At 32.9% G+C, this 24,875-nt stretch overlaps 1 protein-coding gene across 2 annotated transcripts in view; it reads right to left on the reverse strand.

The window, feature by feature from the left end:
• Positions 1-18,760, reverse strand: part of LOC114325966 (fatty acid-binding protein, liver) — a 28,192-nt gene extending 9,432 nt beyond the window's left edge. Inside the window, exons 1-4 of one of the 2 annotated variants that reach the window (XM_050647365.1) lie at positions 18,547-18,760; positions 12,195-12,358; positions 11,522-11,611; positions 11,089-11,203 (exon numbers count right to left, since the gene is read on the reverse strand). In XM_050647365.1, coding sequence (XP_050503322.1) covers positions 11,153-11,203; positions 11,522-11,611; positions 12,195-12,358; positions 18,547-18,613 — 372 coding nt within the window. In that variant the 5' untranslated portion in view covers positions 18,614-18,760 and the 3' untranslated portion in view covers positions 11,089-11,152. Of the gene's footprint in view, positions 1-11,088; positions 11,204-11,521; positions 11,612-12,194; positions 12,359-18,546 lie in introns of those variants that run through there. The other variant, XM_050647364.1, reaches the window with a different exon arrangement.
• Positions 18,761-24,875: the final 6,115 nt, after the last annotated feature.

Raw genomic sequence — 24,875 nt, forward strand, 5'->3', positions numbered from 1 at the left:
TCATTAACTCCTGTAGGGCTTCAGAACTGTCAGCGAATACCACAGTGTCGTCTGCGTATCTTATGTTATTGATACATTCTCCGTTAATTCTAATTCCGGCTTCAACATCATCCACTGCTTCTTGAAAGATTTCCTCAGAATAGATGTTAAACAGCAGTGGGGATAGTATACATCCCTGACGGACCCCACGTTTTATTTTGATATCGTCGGATTCTCCTGCCTCTGTCCGGATAGATGATGTTTGATTCCAGTACAGATTGCTGATAATCCTTAAATCACAGGTGTTTATTCCAATATTGGTTAATATCTCCATCAGCTTGTCGTGCTTTACTGTATCGAACGCTTTATGGTAATCAATGAAACATGCATAAATATCGCAATTCACGTCTCTACATCGTTGAAATAGCACTTGTATACTAAATAGAGCCTCTCTTGTACCCACTGCATTTCGAAAACCAAACTGTGTTCGGCTGATTTTTTCTTCGCACAGTCTATATATCCTTTGATGTATAATTTTTAGAAATAGTTTTAAATTGAGTAGTGTGGACATCTATATTAATAACCTATATGTTTCCTGCAGCCGATTTTGATGATATACATAGTTATAAACAAATGAAGGTCAAAAAACGGTAAATTTTCACTTCTTTCGTCTATAACCAAAAAGTTAAGCATTTTAAACAAATTTGAGAGTAAGAAACTCATAAATCGTCTAAAAAATTTCAATATGGCGTTTGCTGAATATGTCTATCCTTATTGGTTGCTTAGAAAATTGCAAAATAAATCATAAATTTTGAATTTTTATAAATATTCATAACTTTTGTAAAAATTAACTTAAAACCTTCTTATTACACAAATTGCTGAGACTTCTGGTGCTTAAATTATATTTTAAATTTCAAAGCAATTGGTCAAATAGTTTAAAAGTTATTTAGTTTGTTTATCCCAAATTCATTTTTTTGCAACACTATAAGTCAGAAAATTATGAGGTTACAGTCAGACTTCGGACAGTTTATGGAAGAAGAACATTTATACTATTGACTTAATTAAAAAAAATGCCAAAACTTAATTTTAAACAGTGTAAAATTATTTTGCAAAGACATGTCGAATTTTTGCTTACTTATAAACAATTAGAATAACTTTTTAACTGTTACCCGTAGAAAAATTATTTTTTCATATTTGGAAAGACTGAATTTTTATACACATTTAGAAAGAAAAACAATTGTGCTAGGATAATTAGGGACGAAGTTAGCGCCCCCTTTTTTTAATTCACATGTTTTTGCAAAATAATTTTGCAGTATTTAGAATTATTTTTTGTCATTTTTTTTAAATTAAATTAATAGTATAAATCTTCTTCTTTCATAAACTATCCAAATTATTAGTGTAACTTCATCATTTCCTGACTTATAGCGTTGCAAAAAAAATTAGTTTGGGATAAACAAATTAAATACCTTTTAAACTATTTGAACAATTGCTTTAAAATTTAGGGAATAATTTAAGAACCAGAAGTCTCAGCATTTCTTGTAATAAGAACGTCCTAAGTTAATTTTTACATGAGTTATGAATATTTATAAAAACTCAAAATTTATGATTTATTTTGCAATTTTCTAAGCAACCAATAAGGATAGACATATTCAGCGAACGCCATATTGAAGTTTTTTATACGATTTATGAGTTTCTCACTGTCAAGTTTGTTTAAAATACTTAACTTTTTGGTTATAGACGAAAAAAGCTAAAATTTACCGTTCTTTGATCTTCATTTGTTTATAACTATGTATATCATCAAAATCGGCTGCAGGAAACAAATAGGTTATTAATATAGCCTAATAAAATAAAAAAAGTCAAAATGTAAATTCGTACAGGTTAAAACAAATTTTATATCAAAGTTTAAGTGGGTACAAAAGATATTTTCCAGAAAGTATCCAAATCATAAAAGGGTATCATTGTTTAAATAATTAAAAAGGGGTCATTTTTGCAAAAAAAAACTTTTTTAACTGCTGAGATAATTCACTTATTAATGAAGGTCTATGGGATTTTTTTCTGCAAAGTTGAAGTGTAAATATTTCACATAAGACTTACTAAATTAAATTTGACCCCCTATTTATTTAAATAATTGTATATAAAACTTTAAAAAACAAATTTGCAAAAAATTATTTTTAGCGTTTTAAATAAGCACTATAAAATATCTTATTTTACAGAATAAGTTGGGCTATGTTACCAGTATTAAGCAAAAAAAAATTGGTCAAAAAATATTTAATATTTTTTGAGATATTGAATTTATTTTTTAAATGTTACTATATTTTCAATTGCAAAAACGCGGTTGTTGCCAAAGAAATACTCACCTGCTTAAGATCTCAGTATTTTTATTTTTATGTATGTCTTCGATAAATGTATTGATAAATTCAAATTTCAATTAAACTCCCCCCTAAAATGGCATTTGAAAATTATTCAAATTTGTTTATAATTTGTTTTTTTAATAACGTCGCGGGGATTAAGTATTTTAAAATGCCGTTTCGATAATTGGGTTCCTGCGAATTTTTTACTAATTATCAAAAATTTTTTGTCGTTTTTTCTTCTTTTTTTTTTCTTGGAGTTATATTACAACGGGCTCTTTTAGGGTTAAATTTTATTAAGAATGTCGAATCTCTGAGTTGTAGATTCTAGACCTAAAAATATTAAGATTTAACTAAAATCTCTTAAATAAAATGTGGCTACTTACTGAGTTACAGGGTGTTTTATTTAAAAATTTAAAAATTATTGTTACCAAGTACTTTAAAACCATTTGACGTATCCTTATCATACTTGACAGAAAGTGTGGCTATTACACACCCTACTAAATTGTGATTAATAAACGTTTCTAGCTAGTGCCAGAGGCGTACGACAGGGGATAGTGAATGATTGACCCTTCCCAAATTCTACGCCACTGAGTGAATTACTATTTTAGCGAAATTTTTCGATTCTCCAATACTTTGTACGCAAATAACTTTATTGGTATCGTTAAAGTCTTTAGTTTGAGAGATATTGGAAGTTTAAAATGAATGAATGAATGAATGAATGAATCAAAATAACTATGCCGTTTCATTTTTAACGTCCAATATCTCGAAAACTAATGACTATCGTTACCAGTAAAGAGTATATTATTTATATAGAAAGTATTGGAGAATCTGAAAATTTCGCTAAAATAGTAATTCCCTCAGTGGCGTAGAATTTGGGAAGGGTCAACCATTAACTATCCCCTGTCGTACGCCTCTGGTAGTAGCTAGAAACTTTTATTTATCACAATTTAGTAATCTGTATAGTACCCACACTTTCTGCCAAGTATGATAAGGATACGTCAAATAGTTTGAAAGTACTTGGTAAAAATAATTTTTAAATTTTTAAATAAAACACCCTGTAACTCAGTAAGTAGCCACATTTTATTTAAGTAATTTTAGGCCAATCTTAATATTTTTAGGTCTAGAATCTACAACTTAGAGATTCGACATTCTTAATGAAACTTAACCCTAAAAGAGCCCGTAGTAATATAACTCCAAGAAAAAAAAAAGAAAAGGAAAAAAGACAAAAAAATTCGTTAATTAGTGAAAAATTTCCAGGAACCCAATTATCGAAACGGCATTTCAAAATATTTAATCCCCGCGACGTTATTAAAAAAACAAATTATAAACAAATTTGAATAATTTTCAAATGCCATTTTAGGAGGAAGTTTAATTGAAATTTGAATTTATCAATACATTTATCGCAAATATAAATAAAAACAAAAATAATAAGATTTAATACAGGTGAATATTTATTTGGCAACAACCGCGTTTTTGTAATTGAAAATAGAGTAACATTTAATAAACAAATTGAATATCCCAAAAAATATTAAATATTTTTGGACCAATTTTTTTAAATTAATACTGATAATATAGCGCAACTTCTCCTGTAAAATAAGATATTTTATAGTTCTTACTTAAAACTATAAAAATATTTTTTTGCAAATTTGTTTTTAAAGCCTTATGTATAATTATTTAAATAAATAGGGAGCCAAATTTAATTTAGTAAGTCTTATGTGAAAGATTTACCCTTCAACTTTGCAGAAAACAATCCTATAGACCTTGCTTATTAATTTAATGACCTCAGCAGTTAAAAAAGGATTTTTTTTGCAAAAATTACCCCTTTTTAATTCTTTAAACAATGATGTCCTCGTATGATTTGGATACTTTCTTGAAAATATCTTTTGTACCCACCTAAACTTTGATATAAAATTTGTTTCAACCTGTACGAATTTACATTTTGATTTACATGTAGTGTAATTTTATTTTACTAGACTAATATAGATGTCCATACTACTCAAAAAATTTGGTTTCGGCCTGGAGGGGGTTGTGTCACCAAAAGGATATTTTTTTCCTTATTTCTCTGAACTATAAATCGATGGAGACGCATGTAGTAAATTCAAGGTGATATGAATGAAGTGGGCTTTGTGCTATATGACAAAAAGATTCTAAAAAACCTACTGGGATAAATTTAAAAAAGAGTGGAAGGAATCTTTTAAATACACTCTGGGCCAAAATTAACGGGCCACCTTAAAAATAGGTCATTTTTGATGTCTTATTTCTCCTAAACCTGTTGTCCGATTTAAGTGATTTTTTAATATGTTATAGCCTTATTCCTTGACAATATCGTTATAATAATATTGTTGCTAAACAGGTAGATTTTCATTGTATACCGGGTGTACGAATCAAACTGTCTTTTTTTCCTAAAGTTTGCATCACCCTGTGGAATATTCTAGCATTTGTAGAATACTGAAATTAAAACCTAACTATAGCCTCATGCTTTCTCAACATTTTGTTTTTTGATTGATTCGCTTATGTTGGATAATAAAAAAGTTAGGTGCTTTAACAACTAGACATGTTTTTTATCAATACAGAGTGTTTTTAAAAAATTTTGTAAAATTTTAAGGGGTAATTCTGCATGAAAAACAATGACAGTTTGCTTTATAAAGTTATGTCCGCAAATGCTTCGTTTCCGAGATAGGGGGTGTTGAAATTTTTTTGACAAACTGACGATTTATTTATTACTTTAAAACCGGTTGAGGTATGCAAATGCAATTTAGTGGATTTTATGACGTAGTTATTGCATATTTTTTGACATGAAATTAAGAATTTAATTTTCACCATTGGCGCCCATACGGGTAATATGATGGCTCATATTACCCGTATGAGCGCCAATGGAGAATATTAAATGCTTAACTGTATGCCAAAAAATGTGCAATAACTACATCTTAAAACCCACCAAATTTCATGTGCATGTCTCAACCGGATTTAAAGTAATAAATAAACTTACCTACAAAATTAACCGCCCACCTTGTATTTCTTTCAATTTGCAGAAATTTTTAACCTTGGACCACATTTTATGAAGGATACGATGAAAACTACCTCCGCGGAAGAGAAATAATAATTTTTTTGAAAAAAGTCGTTTGTTACAGCAAAAATCCAATGAAAAAAATCTTCGAAGAAAATTCAAATGAAAAATATATTGGAAATAAAAGTCTAATTGAAAAAAAAATTGGGTATCAATAATGAGTGTTGCCGCCTCTAACCCTTAGGACTTCTTGGAGCCGGTTTGGCAATCCATTAATGATATCCTGGGTATCAGATTGGGGGATATTTTGCCACTCCTCTACCGCAGCTGTCTTCATCTCTTCAAGGGATGCAGGGGTTGGTACTCTCGCTCTTACCCGTCTTTTGAGGTTGTCCCAGATATGCTCAATTGGGTTAAGATCGGGACTGTGTGCTGGCCATGGTAGAACTTGAATCCCGACTTCAGTAAGGTACTCACGGGTAGATCTTGCTGTATGGCAACGTGCATTGTCATGCATTAGTCTGAAGCTATCACCAATGAATGGTGCAAAAAGCATGACATGGTCCTGGAGAACTTCTTGCACGCATACTTGGACATTCACACTGCCTCCACCGAACACAACAAGATCAGTACGCGCTTCGTAAGAAATACCTCCCCAAATCATTATTGACCCTCCTCGGTAAGCCAATGTTTCGGTTATAGCGCATGGAGCAAACCTTTTATTTTTACGCCTATAGACACGTTGGCGTTCATCTAGACCTCTTAGGGCTATTCTGCTCTCATCTGAGAACAGTATATTCTTCCATTCCGCCATAGTCCAGTTAGCATATTCTCGCGCAAAATGAAGTCTAGCCCTACGGTGTTGTGGGAGCAGTTGTGGTGCGCGAGCTGGACGGAAAGCCCTCAAGTTTATTTCTGACAGTCTTCTTCTAATCGTTTGTCTACTCACACTAACGTTTCTCACCTCAAAAAGAGACCTACGAGTTTCAGGAGCGGTGTAAAAGCGATTTCTAATACTGTGGTGGCAATGAAGCGGTCATCTCGCAACTGAAGTGCATCGTTGTCGACCTTGACCTGGCCTGCGGTTGTACGATCCTGTCTCCTGAAATCGTCAGATGGCATTTTGTACCGTAGTTCTGGATAAATCGAGCGTACGGGGTGGCGGGGTAAATTTTACTGGTGAGTTAAATCGTCTGTATTAATGAAAAACATAGCTAGTTGTTTGACTACCTAACTTTTTTATTATCCACCATAAGCGAATGAATCAAAAAACAGAATGCTGAGAAAACATGGGGCTATAGTTAGGTTTTAATTTGAATATTTTTTAAATGCTAGAATATTCCACAAGGTGATGCAAACTTTAAGAAAAAATCACTGTTTGATTGGTACACCCGGTATACAATGATAATTTACCTGTTTAGCAACAATATTATTATAACGATATTATCAAGCAATTAGGCTATAACGTGTTGAAAAAATCACTTAAATCGGACAACAGGTTTAGGAGATATAAGACATCAAAAATGACCCATTTTTAAGGTGGCCCGTTAATTTTGGCCCAGAGTGTATAAAGGTATTTGGTATCAACAGCTACAACCAGTTTTCAAAAATAGTCCTTGGTATCTTAATGTTCCTTACATAGATAGAAGACATATAACAACTATTATCAGAATGCGTACAGGTCACTGTTTGGTTCCAAATCACCTATTTAAAATGGGGATAGTAGAACATCCTTATTGTGAATGTGGTCAATTAGCAGATTTACAACATGTGATTCTTGAATGCCCTATTAATACTGTGCAAAATTTTGATTTATATAATGAATTAGCTAAAAATGGGTGCCCAACACCTATATCCCTTACAACCCTTCTTTATAAACCGCAGTTGGTTCTTATTAAACTTTTAATACATTTTTTGAATATACACAAAATTAAGTTATGAGGAAAGTAAAATATTGAAAATAAATTAATAACATAAATGAATATATTATAAATAATTTGAAAAATATGTCAAAAGTACACGTGAAAATATAATTCGTATATCCGAATAATATAATCTTTTGTTTCTATATAAACATTCTGTAATCACCTGGGTCTTTCACTATACCTATCTGAGGCAACAACATGGGATTGTGTAATGGTCAGGTGTTGCCCTGTATAAGAGAAGTTTGTGCCTTTGTTGTATTTATTCCATGCCAACTCAAAATTGCCTGTAAATAAGATATAGAAGAATAAGATTGTGTAATGATCGGCAGTTACCCCTGAGAGAAAAAAGTTTGTGTCTTGTTATATTTGTCCCATGCCAACTCAAAATTGCCAGTAAACTCAAAAAAAAAGTAGAAGAATAAGATTGTGTAATGGTCGGCAGTTGCTCCTGAGAGCAAAGTTTGTGTCTTTGTTGAATTTGTCCCATGCCAACTCAAAATTGCCAGTAAACTAAAAAAGAAGTAGAAGAATAAGATTGTGTAATGGTCGGCAGTTGCTCCTGAGAGCAAAGTTTGTGTCTTTGTTGAATTTGTCCCATGCCAACTCAAAATTGCCAGTAAACTAAAAAAGAAGTAGAAGAATAAGATTGTGTAGTAGTCGGCAGTTGCCCTTGAGAGAGTAAAGTTTAATGTCGTTGGAAAAAAAAAGTTAAGTTTTTGTATTTGTCCCATGCCAACTCAAAATTTCTCCTAAATCAAAGAAGAAAAAGAACATTTGTGTATTGATAGACAGTTGCCCCCTTAGACAAGGAAAGAGAGGTTGCAGCGTGAAATTTTTTTATCTTGTCATGTTTGTCCCACACCAACCAAAATTTCTAGTTAACTAAAGAAGAAGAAGAAAAAGATGAAGAAGAAGAAGAAACAAATTGTACAATGTACTAATTCCAAATTGTAAGTGAATAAGGGATTTTTCCCTTGTTCCGAGACGATGAGCTGGCCAAATACCCAAGTAGGTGGAGGCCAATAAACTGAAGAAGAAGAAGAAGAAGATTCTAAAAACTGAAGGAAAAATTCTTAGATATATAAATAAAGCGACAAAAAAGAATAAAATTAAAAATTAGCAAATAAGAGAAAGTCTAGAGGTAGCACCATTTGATGCCAAAATTAGAGAGCATAGATTAAGATTATTATTCATAGACCTTTTATGTAGACCGCTTCGATGTAATCAAAGCCTAAATTTCGAAATAAGCTACAGAATGGTCAAGCGCTACATATGGTCCATCTGGCTCTATGGCATGTAAACGTGAACTTTGAAAATAACATCAATCAACAAACTTGAAGCATTTGAAATGCGGTCATTGATAAGAATGATGCGCATACCTTGGGTGGATAGAGTTCGAAACAATGACGTCCTTAGGAAAGCCGGCGTGGAAAGAGAACTCTTTGAATTAATTAAGAAACGTAAGATTTGTTACCTTGGGCACATATTAAGAGGAGCAAAATATGAGATACCACAGTTAATCATACAAGGGTAGGAGAGGAGTCGGCCGCAAACAACTATCCTGGTTAAGGAATATTAAGGAAGGGACAGGAATACACAACACAGGCGAGCTGTATCACACCGCCAAGAACAGAACCTTAGTAATGAGATAGTCGCCTACGCGGTTGGTGTATGGCATGTTGTAACGTTACAAACGTCACATCTTTGATATTTTATTTTTAAATAATTATTTTACTTTATTTTCTTTAATATTTCATTAGTAATTATTTTATTATATTTATCTTTTATTATATTCTGTTTATTATATCTCTTTTCATTTAAATCATCAACTTAACATACTGAACGTAACCTGTATATTCTTACACTCTAGGTATCTGTCTTTTAATACGAAACATGCCTGCCACTTCCTACGTCCCACTGTCATGGTAGTGACACTTCGTCTCTCAACTCTCAATATGGTGGTGGAAAATTAATTTTGGTATAAAAGCCAAAGAAGCTTCAAAATTAAAACATTTATATTTCAACAATCATCTCTCTTGGGGCAAGAATATTACATATCATATTTTAATTACATTTCTACACCTAACAGTCTTTCTAATATTTTTTATACCTAACCTTCCATGTCTACGAGCACATGGTCAGTTTTAAATACCTATTTCTTTCTAATTTTCATATATGCACGTGTAAATCAAATTTTAACTGTTCCCCTCATCTTAATTCCATATAATTTACCCTTGCCATCTACTAGTTTTTGAATACTATTTGGCAAAGGTACAATTTGGTTTTTTAATTTTTTGATTGTCACTTATATGCATTATTCTTCTAGTTTTTGGGTTAAAAGATAACCGTCCTCCCTTCGAGAGCTTCAAAAATCCTCAATCGCCGGCGATACAAGAACGAGGAACATAAAATCTAGACTGCAAACACATCACCTAGACTGCAACGACCAACATCTGTAGGCCTGGTGGAATACAGCCTTTAGAACCCCAGAGCCAGTTGTATAATTTAAAAATTGTTAGTTTTTGGCAAGAATTTGAATATATTTATTAATGCATTAAATAAGTCATATTTTTATTATATCTTTATTGAACAATAAACATCATCATCATCACGTAGCGCTACAACCCTGGTTGGGTCCTGGCTGACTGTACAACTTTCTTCCAATTTGTTCGATCTTCCATCCTCCTCCTCCTCAGTCGTTTCCTCATTGCTGAGTGTCGTGATTCCCTATAATACGAGCAACTATCTCTTTCCATCGGCTTCTGTCCTGAGCTTCCCTCATGGATTCAGAGAATGTTTTTCCACTGGCTTTCTGTACTTGATCAGTCCATCGAGTAGGTGAGCGACCTCTACTTCTGCGCCCTTCAACGTTTCCCGAAATTATAAGTCTCTCAAGATTATCATCACTTCTTCTTGCAATATGGCCGAAAAATTTTAAGACGGTGAAGAGGCAAATGGAGGAAAGTCGAGTCTGAATATTAAGCTCTTGGAGGATTGAGTGATTTGCTCTGTGTTCCGTCCATGAGATCCGAAGCATTCTTCTCCAGAACCACATTTCAAAGGCGTCAATCCTTTTTCTGTCGCCCGATTTGATTGTCCAGGTTTCGGTTCCTAGGGTCCATCAATCAACCTAGGGTCAAATGGGATGTTAATTTTTCGGAGATCTGCTTGGATGTTATCTCTCCATCGCATTCTGGGACGTCCGAGTGGTCTTTTGCCTGTAGGAATCTCCTCCCATACCAGTCTTACAAGTCTCTCGTTATGAAGTCTGTGCACGTGGCCTGCCCATCTTAGTCGCTGTGATTTAATTTCTTGAACAATATCGGTGTCATTGTAGAGTTCTTTTAATTCGAGGTTGGTTCTGATCCTATATTGGTTTGTGTTAATGTCGTGGTGATGTCCGAAATTTTTTCTAAGTATTTTCCGTTCAAAACGTCTGAGCTTTTCTTCGTTTGATTTGGTCATGGTCCACGTTTCGCAACCAAATTTTCGCAACAATAAACATGATTAGTTAAAAATACTGTTTTGTTTGCTTCCATTCTAAATTTTCAGAGGTCATATCTAAGAGTAGGACAAGACGAACACACACCCTGAGAGACTGAGGGTGTGTGCTTACCCTGTGGTAAGCTAGGGTGAACGGTAACTATCTTGGTTGATTGAAATAATATTTTCGAATATTATTTCAATTAGCTGGGGTAGTCTCTCACCTATTTCGTTTCAATGTTTATAAGAAGAAGAAGAAGAAGATTAAGATTGTTCGGACAAGTGCAGTGTAGAGACGTTAATCACCCAATACGAAGGATTGAAATAAAATAAAAATACAAAATTATAATATTAGAACTATATTACATAAATTAAAGTCACACAGTCATCTAAGTTTATTTTGTCATCTAGTCTTTCTTGAAAATGAGTTTTGCTGATCCTTTAGGTGAGTTATGGGCCTAGAAACAAAAAAATATATTATTATACTAAAAAGTATTGTAGCAGAAATATTTACAGTAGTTTCTATTACCGTCAGTGACAGAATTAGATGATTTTTAGTAAAGTATAACAAATGTAGGTATGTGTCTGCAAGTTTATGACTATAAACTGCAATATTCATAATAATGAATGTAATAAACCACGATTATAAAGAGTACACGTGTAATTATGTAAAATATAGGCTTACTAATTAAGCCTACAGTCCTAAGTAAAATAAGTAACTTATTAAATATGTAAAAACTATGTAAAATATAAGCTTATTAAGTAAGCCTACTTACAATTTCCAAACCGGTGCTAGAGAAGTTGAAAGTCCTAGAATTGTCTCCATTGGTGATTACAAGTACATCTCCATCAAGTCTTGAGTTACTCTGTAATAAAAGTGGTTTAGTACTAATTCTTTATAATTAATATAATATTATTTATTTAGACCCAATTAAACTGCAATAGTTATGTTGAAATATGTTATGTTATGGATATGCGTTTCATTTCTTAAATGAAAATGAAAACAGGACATCAAATAGGAAAGAAGGAAATAAAAATATTATGTTCTGCGCAAATTCGAGCAGAAGGAATATCTTATAACCATTTAAAACTAACAGAAGTTTATGCTATTCGACTTAAAAAAAGGTAGGTACCTACTGCGTAAAAAAATATATCAAAAGTTTATAAATAATGCAGACAGTAAGGTAGTTGTAGTTTTCAAGCAAACTGAAACTAATTATTATCTTTCATTAATTTTTTTCATTATTTTGTGTCAAATATATCCCAATATATATGCAACAAATATTAAGATTGTGTGTTTTAGATGTTTTAATAAAACGACAAGGAAAAGAAGAAATTTGCTATTAACCAAAAAAGTTAAATGTCTAATACAATATGCTCCAAATTTACTCAATTATATACTCAACTCTATTCGAAAAACTATAGTATACATATAGTATAATATGTTACCTTAATTTTGTGGCCAAAAAACTCTTCTTCGAATTCCTGTCCAATCGTAAATGCGACAACTACGGACTTGCCATTGGTAGTTTTAGTAATTGTAACTTTGTTACCTTCTTGTTTGAATTCAATAGAGAACTGGCCACCACCTTTAACTAGGTCTTCTGGTATACCTAAAATATGGGAATAATTTAAACATTAATAACTATATATAAAGTCAAGCAAGGGGCGACTATATGGACTCAATATAAACGCAAAGAAGACAAGGCTTACAATCATTAGCAAGAAAAAGATAACATAACACTACAACTACCTCGGCACCATAATAAATGAAGAATGGACCAACAACCAAGAGATAAGAGCGCACATCTACTTCTTACTTTCCGTGTCCGGAACACCAACAACTTTAAATTCTGTATTTCCAATGGTTGGCGACATAGATGGCCCTGTCATTTTTCCTCCGAGGGAGGAAAATGGGTCGCGGCAGCTGACGCTTGCCATAGGTGTATTCGGCGCGTCTCTGGCGCTTCGGGGATGGATCTTGATGTTTTCAGGAAGCTTTTCCGAGATCTTAGTCTGCTTGGCTGAGTTTGGTGGTCATATAAGGGGTGTCTTCGGTCCGTCTCCTGCTTTTTCCGTTCTACCTCTGAAGTGACCTTCCTCCTGATAGGTGGTGGAGCAATTCCAGCAATGGGGTATACCTCTTCGATAGGTGTCGGTTTCAGGCAACCCGATATTATACGGACCGTTACATTTAGAGCCACGTCGACGTTCTTTGCGTGAGCAGAGTTTGCCCATACTGGTGCTCCAAACTCCGCGGCCGAAAAACATAATGCCAAGGCAGAAGTGCGGAGAGTGTGTGGTTGTGCTCCCCATTTTGTATTAGTTAGCTTGCGGATGATATTATTTCTGGCACTTACTTTCTTCTTGAACTTGACATCTTGACAGTGGTATCGGTAAGACATAGTTCTATCCAGACGGACGCCAAGGTATTTTGGCGTCTTGTTGTGTTCCAGCATCTGACCACGCCATTCCACCTCCAGCGACCTTCGGGCATGCTTGTTTCTCAGGTGGAAAGCACATACCTGGGTTTTTGTGGGATTGGGTTTCAGATGGTTTTTATCATAGTATAGAGCTAAGTCTCCCAGGGCATCTGTCAGTTTCACTTCGACTTCACTGAAGGTTCTTCCCTGAGCTGCCACCGCTGTATCATCAGCGTAAATAAATTGCCTTGTTTGTTGGTGTATGGGTTGGTCGTTGGTGTATATGTTGTATAGAATCGGCGCGAGGACACTTCCCTGTGGTAGCCCATTTTTTTGGTCCCTCCACCGACTGTTCTTGGACTGGAGCGTTACGTAGAAGCGTCTATTCTGGAGGAGACATTTCACTAACCTTGTTAGTCGGAAATCCTTTGTAGTTTCGTAGAGTTTTGCGAGTAGCCGTTGATGGTTAACTGTATCATAGGCGGCAGTTAGGTCTATGAACGTTACTCCTGTTATTTCCTTCCGTTCAAAACCATCTTCAATATGTTGGGTGAGATTAAGAATTTGACTGCAGCAGCACTTTCCGGGCCTGAATCCTGCTTGTTCTGGAATAATTTTAGTCTCCATATATTCTGCGATCCGGTTCAGTATCATTCAGTATCAGTAGAGCGCACATCGAAAAAGCTAGATTCACATTCAACCGGATGGGGGCTTTCTTCATGAGCCACAACCCCTCTCTTGGTATAAAAGTAAGAAAGAAGGCTGCGATTCTGTCTTCTCTCTCCTTTTTTATGATGGTGTTAAATCGTGGACCTTTAATGAAGATATATGCAGAAGATTGCAAGCATTTGAGATGTGGCTACATCGGAGAATACTTAAATCCCGTGGACTGACTGAGTCACAAATAAGAAAATCCTCAGAAAAATTAAAGAAGTACCGAGAGGTACTGACCACCGTCAAATCTCGAAAGTTACAATACTTCGGACATATTATGCGAAATCAATCCAGATATGCCCTACTACAAGCCATCCTGCAAGGAAAAATATTTGGAAATCGAGGTCCAGGAAGAAGAAGAACATCCTGTTTAACAAATTTCAGAACCTGGTTCAACACAACATCTTTGCAGCTTTTCCGCATTGCTGCGGATAAGATAAAGATTGCCTTATGATCGCCAATATTTGTCACGGATATGCACATCAAGAAGAAGAAATGGGCGACTATGGGCAGGTTATTCGCACGCTAATCAAAAATGGAACCAAATGATCATTATCAAATATTTAATTACTGTCACCAACTGTCAATGTCAACTTTGTTTGGGTTGCTGAAAACATAATTGATTACAATTATGAGATTTATTAATCAATTATGTTAATAATTGTTATGTTAATTAATAATTAATTAATCAATCAATTGTGTTAATTATCATAATGATAATTAACATAATTGATTAAAATCAACTGATTGACGTACGAATGATGGGTGTTGTAATTTGATGGTTGTTAAGGGGACTTATAATCAACTTCTTGATTAGCGTTTGAACAACCGGGCCTAAATTTATGAAAATATTTTGTACAAAAATTCAACAAAGTACATTGAATGATTCAACTGAACTCATTCCTTGAACTTAAGGTAATAATTATTACTCTTCTAACAGTTAGAGTCTAACTGCATTGCATTAGAATTCTGTACAAAAAGAAAACTCAGAAGGATCTGGTAGGTAATTAGGTAAAGCTGTAGATCTGATTTGGCAAAACTAAATGAAATAATTGTACTCAGGAACCTAAAAGGAAGATTAAAAAAATCAAAAATTAATCAATTCATGACTATCTACTTATAATAAAAATAAAACCAAACGATGATAGTTAATCAAACAGAAGACCAAAACAATAAGGCAATTACATGTAATAGAATAATTAAAAAATAGCAACGTACGAAAGTCTAGTCAGCATTGCGACAGATGATAGCAAAATAGACACGGAAATAATAAAAATAGAAAACATGTCTTTACAGATTTATATTATACTACAGAATTAATACAACGCCCAAGTAGAATTAATAATATGTCTCAACCAGAAATGATTAGAGAATGAAACCAGAAAGAATTAAAAGGCAAATATTAGGATTGGAAAGTATAAGGAAAAAGAGAACAGGAAAAACCAGCAAAAATGGATAGGCTAGACCGAAGAAATAGGAATGAATAGGTAAGGGAAAACTTTTCAAGGGCTAAAGGCGATAGCAAAAAATAGAGATGTAGAGAAAAAATGTGTAGACAAAAAATCGGAGAACCAATCCTACACCTCAGATGGCAAAAGGATATGGAGAAGAAAGAGAAATATTTTTATAGGGTTGTATAAAATTTGCAAAATTGACGTTTTTCACTTATAGTCTGGGCTGATTATCGGAGAATAGGCCATTTTTGGGAAAAGTTATTTACCAGCAATTTTATTGCTGGAATCGAATTATAAGATCCTATTTATTAATAATATAGGTATGCAAAGTCCTCAGATAGTGTGCTACTTTTTTTATAAACAAAATGGCGCCCGAAAATCGTGTTTTTTTCAATTATTGCTCTATAACTCCGAAGATTTCAACTTTACAACAAAAACACCAAAATAAAAATTCACCGTGATTAAATTCTGCATAGAGACGTGTTTTTCCCGATCTGCTCCGACGAAAATTTTCCTCGGAAAATGCGGGTTTTCCCAACAAAATCTTTAACTTTCAAATAAAGTTTTAGATAAGTAATTATTTACCAATAATTAAATAATTTGGTGACTTAAAAGCCTTCTTGGTTTAGATTATAGTTCCAGTAGCTGGTGAAAATTAAACGAATATTTTAGCAACAATTCAATTGTTAATTAATAATTTACAGTCGCAATAATAACCAAAATAATTATGATACACTGATCAAACTTTGAAATCTTATAAAGATGAGATGCCTATATAACATTTTGTCGACAAAATATAAATTTTTTATTTTTTTGCATAATCTTTAAATGTTTAAAAGAAATAGTTATAAACAAATTAACGTTTCTCCGAAAGTTTTTATTATATTATAATTTTAAGAAATAGCTAAAATGCGCATTTCAAATATCTTGAAAATGAATGCCTTAAAACTTTTTTGCAACCATTTGCAAAAAAGTTATGAAACAGCAAATTAAACATACGATTACTACGGTATTTATATTTTTTTTTAATTCTTTCAAAGCGTAGAAGTGAGTTTAAAGTACAAGCTAATTATTTAAAAAAAAAATATCGATTATAAGTTTAATGGTTATATTTTAATTAAAGATTATAAATATATTTTTTTGTAATTTACACGCGCGAAAGTAGAATAATACAGTACCGTAGCTATAGTCTGTTCGCTAAACTCAGACGCAACTTTTTAGATATTTTAGTCGGTAATATTGCCAATTTTAGTAAAATTGGCAAAAAATAATTACTAAATGGTTAATAATCACTAAATAGTCAATAATTTTGCCAATTTTTGCAAAATTGGCAAAAAACAAAAAAATTATCGACTAATATATCTAGCCAGTTGCGTCTGAGTTTAGCGAACCGACTATACCCGCCCACATACACAACTCGCGCGAGTTTAATCGTGTCAGTCGCTTCGAGTGAACATTTTATCTCCGGCTATGTATCAAGCCTACTTTCGCGCTAAAAATTACAAAAAAAAGTATTTTTAATCTTTGATTAAAATATAACCATTGCACTAATTTTTGATATTCTTTGTGAGTAATTAGATTGTACCATAGACTCACTTTTAAGCTTTAAAACAATTAAAACAAATTATAAACAACGGAGAATTCGTATATTTACTTTGCTGTTTCATAACTTTTTTTTAAATGGTTGGAAAATTTTTTTAAAGCATTCATTTTCAAGACCTATGAAATACGCATTTTAAGTATTTTTTAAAATTAGAATATAATAAACAATTTCTGAGAAATGTTAATTTGTTTATAACATTTTTTTTGAACATTTAAAGATTATGCAAAAAATGAAAAATTTATATTTTGTCGACAAAATATTAAACAGGCATCACACCTTTATATTCTTTCTAAGCTTGATCAATGTCTCATGACTATTTTGGTTGTTATTGCGACTGTAAATTGTTAATTTACAATTGAATTGTTGCTAAAATATTCGTTTCATTTTCACCGGCTTCTGAATTTATAATCTATAACAAGAAAGCTTTTAGTTCACCAAGCTATATAATTATTGATAAATAATTACTGGCCCAAAAAATTTATTTGAAAATTCGATATTTTGTTGGGAAAACCCACATTTTCCGAGGAAAATTTTCGTCGGAGCAAATCGGGAACAACATGTCTCTATGCAGAATTAAATTGGGGTGAATTTTTATTTGAGTGTTTTTTGTGTAAAGTTAAAATCTTCGGAGTTATAGAGCAATAATTGAAAAAAATACGATTTGTCGGCGCCATTTTGTTTATAAAAAAGTAGCACACTATATGCGGACTTTGCATACCTATATTAATAATATATAGGATCTTATAATTCGATTCCAGCAATAAGATTGCTGGTAAATAACCTTTCTTTGTACTTTACTAATTAGACCATCGTATTATAACTATTTTTTTTTCAAAATTTAAAGATTATGCAAAAAAAGAAAAGTTTATATTTTGTCGATAAAATATTAAATAAGCATCTCATCTTTATAATCTTTATAAGTTTGATCAATGTATCATGATTATTTTGGTTATTATTGCGATCGTAATTTGTTAATTAACAATTGAATTGTTGCTAAAATATTCGTTTAATTTTTACCGGCTTCTGGAATTACAATCTATACCAAGAAAGCTTTGATTTCACTAAGTTATTTAATTATTGATTAATAATTACGTACCTAAAACTTTATTTGAAAATTAGAGTTTTTGTTAGGAAAACCCGCATTTTCCGAGGAAAATTTTCGTCGGAGCAAATCGTGAAAAACATATCTCTACGCAGAATTTAATTGCGGTGAATTTTTATTAAGGTGTTTTTGTTGTAAAGTTAAAATCTTCGGAGTTATAGAGAAATAATTGAAAAAAATACGAAAAATACGATAATTAAAAAAAGTAGCACACTATCTGCGGATTTGCATACCTATATTATTAATATATAGGATCTTATAATTCGATTCCAGCAATAAAATTGCTGGTAAATAACTTTTCCATGAATTTTGCTAATTAGCCCAGAGTATTATGTTTGCAATACAAAGTAATGAGCACAAAAACAAAACTAAAATAATATAAGAATTTTGAAAAGTAATAAAGCAGAGACACCAACGAAATTTTAGAGTTACCAAATGGTACAAATAAATATAATATTGAAAAGGAAGACAGTTTATTACTAACAATAACAATAAATACACTTACCATAGTCTTTAAGATATTGAACGAAGTTTTCTTCCCCAATTACACTGTATTTTCCAGAGAGAACCATTTTCAATAGATGCTAGTTCAGATGAGTCCTGATTTCAAAAATTCAAGAATTAACTGACATCCAAAACCAAAAATGCTCGATATAAATATAAAATGTTACATTGGATACTGACAGATGTATTATCGTAAGTATAATAGTTTGATAAGAGTCCAGATAGTTTGTGGTTATTTGTGATCCAATCATCCTCGCACTCAGGTGCTGTTTTGCTAACATAATTTTCCATTAAACTTATAGTCCTTGGGCCCACCATTAAAAAAATAATAACTCCCTCATGAGGCTTTTGTTATTCAGTTGTTTAGATGTCGAGTTGGACACATTTTCGGTAGGGGCGTTTTGTAGGTTTCTAAACTTTGGTGCATCCGACAACTAGTTAGAGTACCCTTAAAAACTTGTCGGTCAATATTACCCGGTTATTATAAATATTTTTATCAAACAATCCTGCAAAAATCAGGTGTGAGGGTATAAATTTTATGACTCTTTATGATGCGTGCCCCCTCCCTATGGGGGTCGCATTATATTATAGTGTCATAAATGTTGATTTTTTTTGCACGGTTGTCTGATGAAAATACTTACAATTGACTGGTAATATTGTCCGACAAATTTTTAAGGGTATTCTAGTTGTCGGACGCACCAAAGTTCTCCTAGAAACCTCTATATTTACGAAACGCCCCCATTCCAAAAATTTTCAGAAATAGAAAAGTTGTCATACTCGCCATTCTTCTTCTTCTTCCTCCTTTTTGTATGTAGGCTTTAAAACCTGTTTCTTCTTCAATATTAGCCTTTTAAATTGTTTAATTTATCGCACCATCTTTTTCTTGGTCTGCCAATACTTCTTCGTCCATTTGGTGACTTATCTCGTTCTATTCGTACTATCCTATCATCTGCCATTCTACTAATGTGTTCGTTCCACTCTTGTTTCCGTTTTGTCACCCATCCATTTATGTCTTCTACATTGCATGATCTTCTTATGTTTTCGCTTCTCTCCCTATCCAACAGACTTTTCCCTGATATTAGTCGGAGTATTTTCATCTCTGTTGTTTCTAGTAGTTGTCTCGTTTTAGATGTGTCAGGTCTTGTCTCCACCGTGTATGTTAATATAGGTCTAATTGCTGCTTTACAGATTCTTGCTTTTGTGTCTTGAATTAGGTGTTTGTTCTTCCAGATTGTGTCATTAAGAGATCCCGCCGCTTTACTTGCTTTTAAGTTTTTTTGTCGTACTTCCTCTTCAACATCTCCGTAACTGGTTATATCTATTCCCAGATATCTAAACCTTGCTTCCTGCTTTATTATTTTTCCATCAATTTCGAGTTTACATCGTAGTGGGTATTTAGATGACATACTTTTGGTTTTTTTCTGCTGATATTATCATATTATTGTATTTCTTAGCTGTTGTATTGAAGATGTGTGTTAATTTTTGGAGATAGTCTTCTGTCTCGGCGATTAATGCAGCGTTGTCTGCATAACATAATATTTGGATTTCTTTGTTTCCCATTCTGTAACCATGACCTTTACGTACTGCTTCTATTATTTCGTCCATTATCTATATATATAAAAGAAAGTCGAGGTTATGTTAGTTACACCATTTATAACTCGAGAACGACTGAACAGATTTTTATAAAATTTTACATGTATATTCTAGCGGACTGGGAATAGGATAATATGGAGTTTCATACCCGTACGTCATAAGGGGGGTTGCCCCCCTGATATATTTTTTTAATTTTTGGAAAAACCGTTTTTTACTATTTTTATGAGATGTAGAAGCAAAAGATACATACAATCCTAAATTTTCAATTTTTTATCTCAGACCGTTATTTTTTAATAGCCATTTAAATATTTAACATCTATATATAAAAAAGAAAGTCGAGGTTATGTTAGTTACACCATTTATAACTCGAGAACGACTAAACAGATTTTTATGAAATTTTACATGTATATTCTAGCGGACTGGGAATAGGATAATATGGAGTTTCATACCCGTACGTCATAAGGGGGTTGCCCCCTGATATATTTTTTTAATTTTTGTAAAAACCGTTTTTTACTATTTTTATGAGATGTAGAAGCAAAAGATACATACAATCCTAAATTTTCAATTTTTTATCTGACCGTTATTTTTTAATTGCCATTTAAATATTTTACATCTATATATAAAAGAAAGTCGAGGTTATGTTAGTTACACCATTTATAACTCGAGAACGACTGAACAGATTTTTATGAAATTTTACATGTATATTCTAGCGGACTGGCAATAGGATAATATGGAGTTTCATACCCGTACGTCATAAGGGGGGTTGCCCCCCTGATATATTTTTTAATTTTTGGAAAAACCATTGTTTACTATTTTTATGAGATGTAGAAGCAAAAGATACATACAATCCTAAATTTTCAATTTTTTATCTCAGACCGTTATTTTTTAATAGCCATTTAAATATTTTACATCTATATAATATATAAAAGAAAGTCGAGGTTATGTTAGTTACACCATTTATAACTCCAGAACGACTGAACAGATTTTTATGAAATTTTACATGTATATTCTAGCGGACTGGGAATAGGATAATATGGAGTTTCATACCCGTACGTCATAAGGGGGGTTGCCCCCCCTGATATATTTTTTTAATTTTTGGAAAAACCGTTTTTTACTATTTTTATGGGATGTAGAAGCAAAAGATACATACAATCCTAAATTTTCAATTTTTTATCTCAGACCGTTATTTTTTAATAGCCATTTAAATATTTTACATCTATATAAAAATTCGCCGGTCGCAGTGTTTGTTACCATACTCCTCCGAAACGACTTGACCGATTTTTATGAAATTTTGCAGGTATATTGGACTGTACTGGGAGTAGGTTGCTGTCTATATTTCATACCCGTATGCCATTAGGGGGTTGCCCATGATGCCGTAACTCTCACGATAATGACGTGAAAAATATGAAATTAAGTAGGTAGACTCCTTGCTGAATTTCGAGCAGAACCATACTAAAATTTTTTTCTCTAGCACAATCGGTGTCCGAAATACAATATCTCAAGCCGTAGCAATATTCTGAGGACAGAAGAAGAACGAGCGACAAATTTCATAGAAGAGAAGTGGAACAGTTTAACTTTGGGACTCAAATTGAGCAAAATATGAATTTTTTAATTTTGCGAAAATTTTCAAAAAATATCTAAACGGAACCGTAAGCAGGAGAAAAATTCTGAGCACACGAAAAGAACAAGCAGCAAATTATAAAATTTTATTTAATTTTAATTCATTTTGTTTAATTTTATTTAATTTAAATATTTTATTTATTTTCGTTTATTTTATTTTATTTCATTTTATTAAATTTTACTTATTTTTATTAGGCTATATTTTCTTTTATTTAATTTTATTATTATTTTTTAATTTATTTATTATTTTTATTTAATTTTTTTAACTTTATTTAATTGTATTTAAGTTAATATGATTTTATTTATGTGTATTTAATTTTATTCAGTTTTATTTATTTTTATTTACGATTATTCAATTTCATTTAATTTTAATTGAATTTAATTTTATTTAATTAACACCTATAGACTTGGAATCTCCCCGAACCCAATCATAAATAGAGGGTTGTTTTGAATGTAGATATAATAAAGCTGTTATATTCATTATAAGATAAACAAATTTAAGATTGTAACTGTTGCACTACAAACTTTATTTTGTTACTTCTAACTAAACTTTATTATTTCAAACATCATGTGTAATTAATTAAAAATAATAATAAAACCTCATTCACATCGAGCATTTTTGTTTATTAATTACGAATTCCTTTTGTTCCTTTTAAGTTTATTGTATACAAAAGTTTGTTTTTATCTATTGAGGCAGTACGAAGTCTGCCGGGTCAGCTAGTTATTATTAAAGAGCAGTGGGCTTAATGAGTCACCTTATCTGATCCTGCTTTGTAATGGTATAAACTGCGTTAGTTTTAAATTTATCTTTGCCTGTATTCGGTTATGAAAGTACATGTTTTCGATGGTTGTATAATATTGATTGGTATGTTTCTTTTATACAGTAAATGTAAGACGTCTTCGACTTGGATGCTATCGAAAGCCTTTGTCAGGTGAATATGAAGCCATACTCGACATGAATAACTGAATAAAAAAAGTTTCATGAGGGAGGTAATAATTTTTTAATGTTGGGCCCAAGGACTAGTATATCCAATTTTTATTTAATTTAATACCTGAATTGCTGCATCGAGGAATTTAAAAAATCGGAGTGTTTAAATAAGTGAATAAAAAATGTATTCGAATTGATATCGTATCTTTTAATTGTTTATTGGGTGTTATTACTGTATTACATTGTACAGATCTGTAGATACTAGGTAATATTTTAGCAAAATTTTATATAGAAATGAAAAAATTCTAAGCTTTATTTCCTAAAACTAAAGACATTTACTGGGACCAAGTTCTGGTAACACCTGTGCTCGTGCTTTCTAATACCTGCAAAGCAGACGAACGATGAATTGAATGGAAAAAGTTCAATTTCCATGTATCTCAAGCGAAAGGTTTCTTCTTCTTCTTCTTAACTCAGGCGAGACTCGTTAGTCTCTGGCACTTGGTCATAAGACCTTTGTACCAAACCCTGTTCTTCTCCTTAAACTTTAGTAAGTTCTGTGGCCTCAACGAAGGCCAACAGTTTTCTTATTGGTAGTTTTAAGATCTCTTCTGGTTCAAACCTCATTTGACCAGTGAAGTTCTGCCTTACATCACCTAGCACACTGCAATAACATAGTATGTGTATGGCAGTTTCTTCTTCTATTTCGCACTTTCTGCACCATGGTTCATTCACCTTACCTAGTTCGTATAGGTGTTTTCTTAAACGACAATGTCCAGTCACCATTTCAGTGACCGTTTTGATCTCTCGTTTATTAAGGTTCATCAAACTGTTCGAGAGTTTTTTATCAATATTCTTGATTATTTTTTTAGTCTGGATTTGCCCTTGAGTGGTTCTCCATTTATTTTGATGATTCTTTATCAGCCATTTCTGAACCTCGTTTTTCATAGCATCTTTAGTGATGCCACAGAAAGGTTCTGGGCCTTCAAAAGTTTTTCTCGAGCCTTGTTTCGCTAACATATCTGCTCGTTCGTTCCCATGCACCCCTTCATGACCCGGCACCCATATTAAAGACAGTTTGTTGTCTTTTGCCAGGTTATTGAGGAGATCTTTGCAGTTTCTCACCAGTTTTGATTTGGTGAGAGGGTTCTTTACAGCCAGAATAGCCGATTGGCTATCTGTGTAAATGTTGATTCTCTTAGCTTTAGGGTCCTCATCAATTATTTCATCAATGCAGGCCACCAAAGCAAAAACTTCAGCCTGGAACACCGTTGTATGTTGACCCAGGCTGTAAGATTTATTATAGTTACATGTTTGCCCAAAGACTCCTGATCCAGTACCATGGACAGTTTTAGATCCATCAGTGAACCATATTAAGTCTTCATTAATGTTTGGGACTTTTTGTTCTCTAGATGGTATAATTGTGTTAATCTTCTCAGTGAAGATTAGTTCTGGTGTCATCATATCTAAGTTCATCATAAAGATGTATTCGTCAAGTATAGTCCCAGTAATGTTTGTGTGGCTATTCAATACATAATTTGGCCTCCAAGTATTGTTTGCTTTGAGCCTCAGGATGGTCATAAAGGCTACCGCCGAAATATACAATTCCAGCGGAGGGAGACCTGTGATAGCCTCTAATGAAGCCGTTCCTGTACTATTCAAGGCTCCTGTTATATTTAGGTTTATAACCAATGTGTTTTGGCCGTACAAACTTATGAAGCAGAGGCTTTAACAATGACGCAAAAGTTCGCGAATAAACTAAGAGTTACACAACGAGCCATGGAACGTGCAATGCAGAACGTGAGCCTTCGAGATTACATAACAAACCAACAAATCAGGCAAAGATCAGGAGTTCAAGACGTCACGACGGTTACGTGGAACTGGGCAGGGTAGTTAGCTAGAACATAAGATGGACGGTGAATAAGACAAACCATGGAATGGAGACCCAAAAACTATAAAAGAAGCCGAGAAGGACCACCAACTAGGTGGACCGACGACATAAAAAGCGTGACCCGTCAAAATAGCCCGGTCAAAACAGCCCCGTCAAAAAAGCCCCGTCAAAATAGCCTCAACACAAAATAGCCTCGACAAAATAGCCCGCACACAAAATAGCCCCGATAAAATAGCCCGCACACAAAATAGCCCCGGTCAAAACAGCCCCGGCTAAAATAGCCCCGGCTAAAACAGCCTCT

Source organism: Diabrotica virgifera, chromosome 3, assembly GCF_917563875.1.
Source record: "Diabrotica virgifera virgifera chromosome 3, PGI_DIABVI_V3a".
In the NCBI taxonomy this organism is placed as follows: domain Eukaryota; kingdom Metazoa; phylum Arthropoda; class Insecta; order Coleoptera; family Chrysomelidae; genus Diabrotica; species Diabrotica virgifera.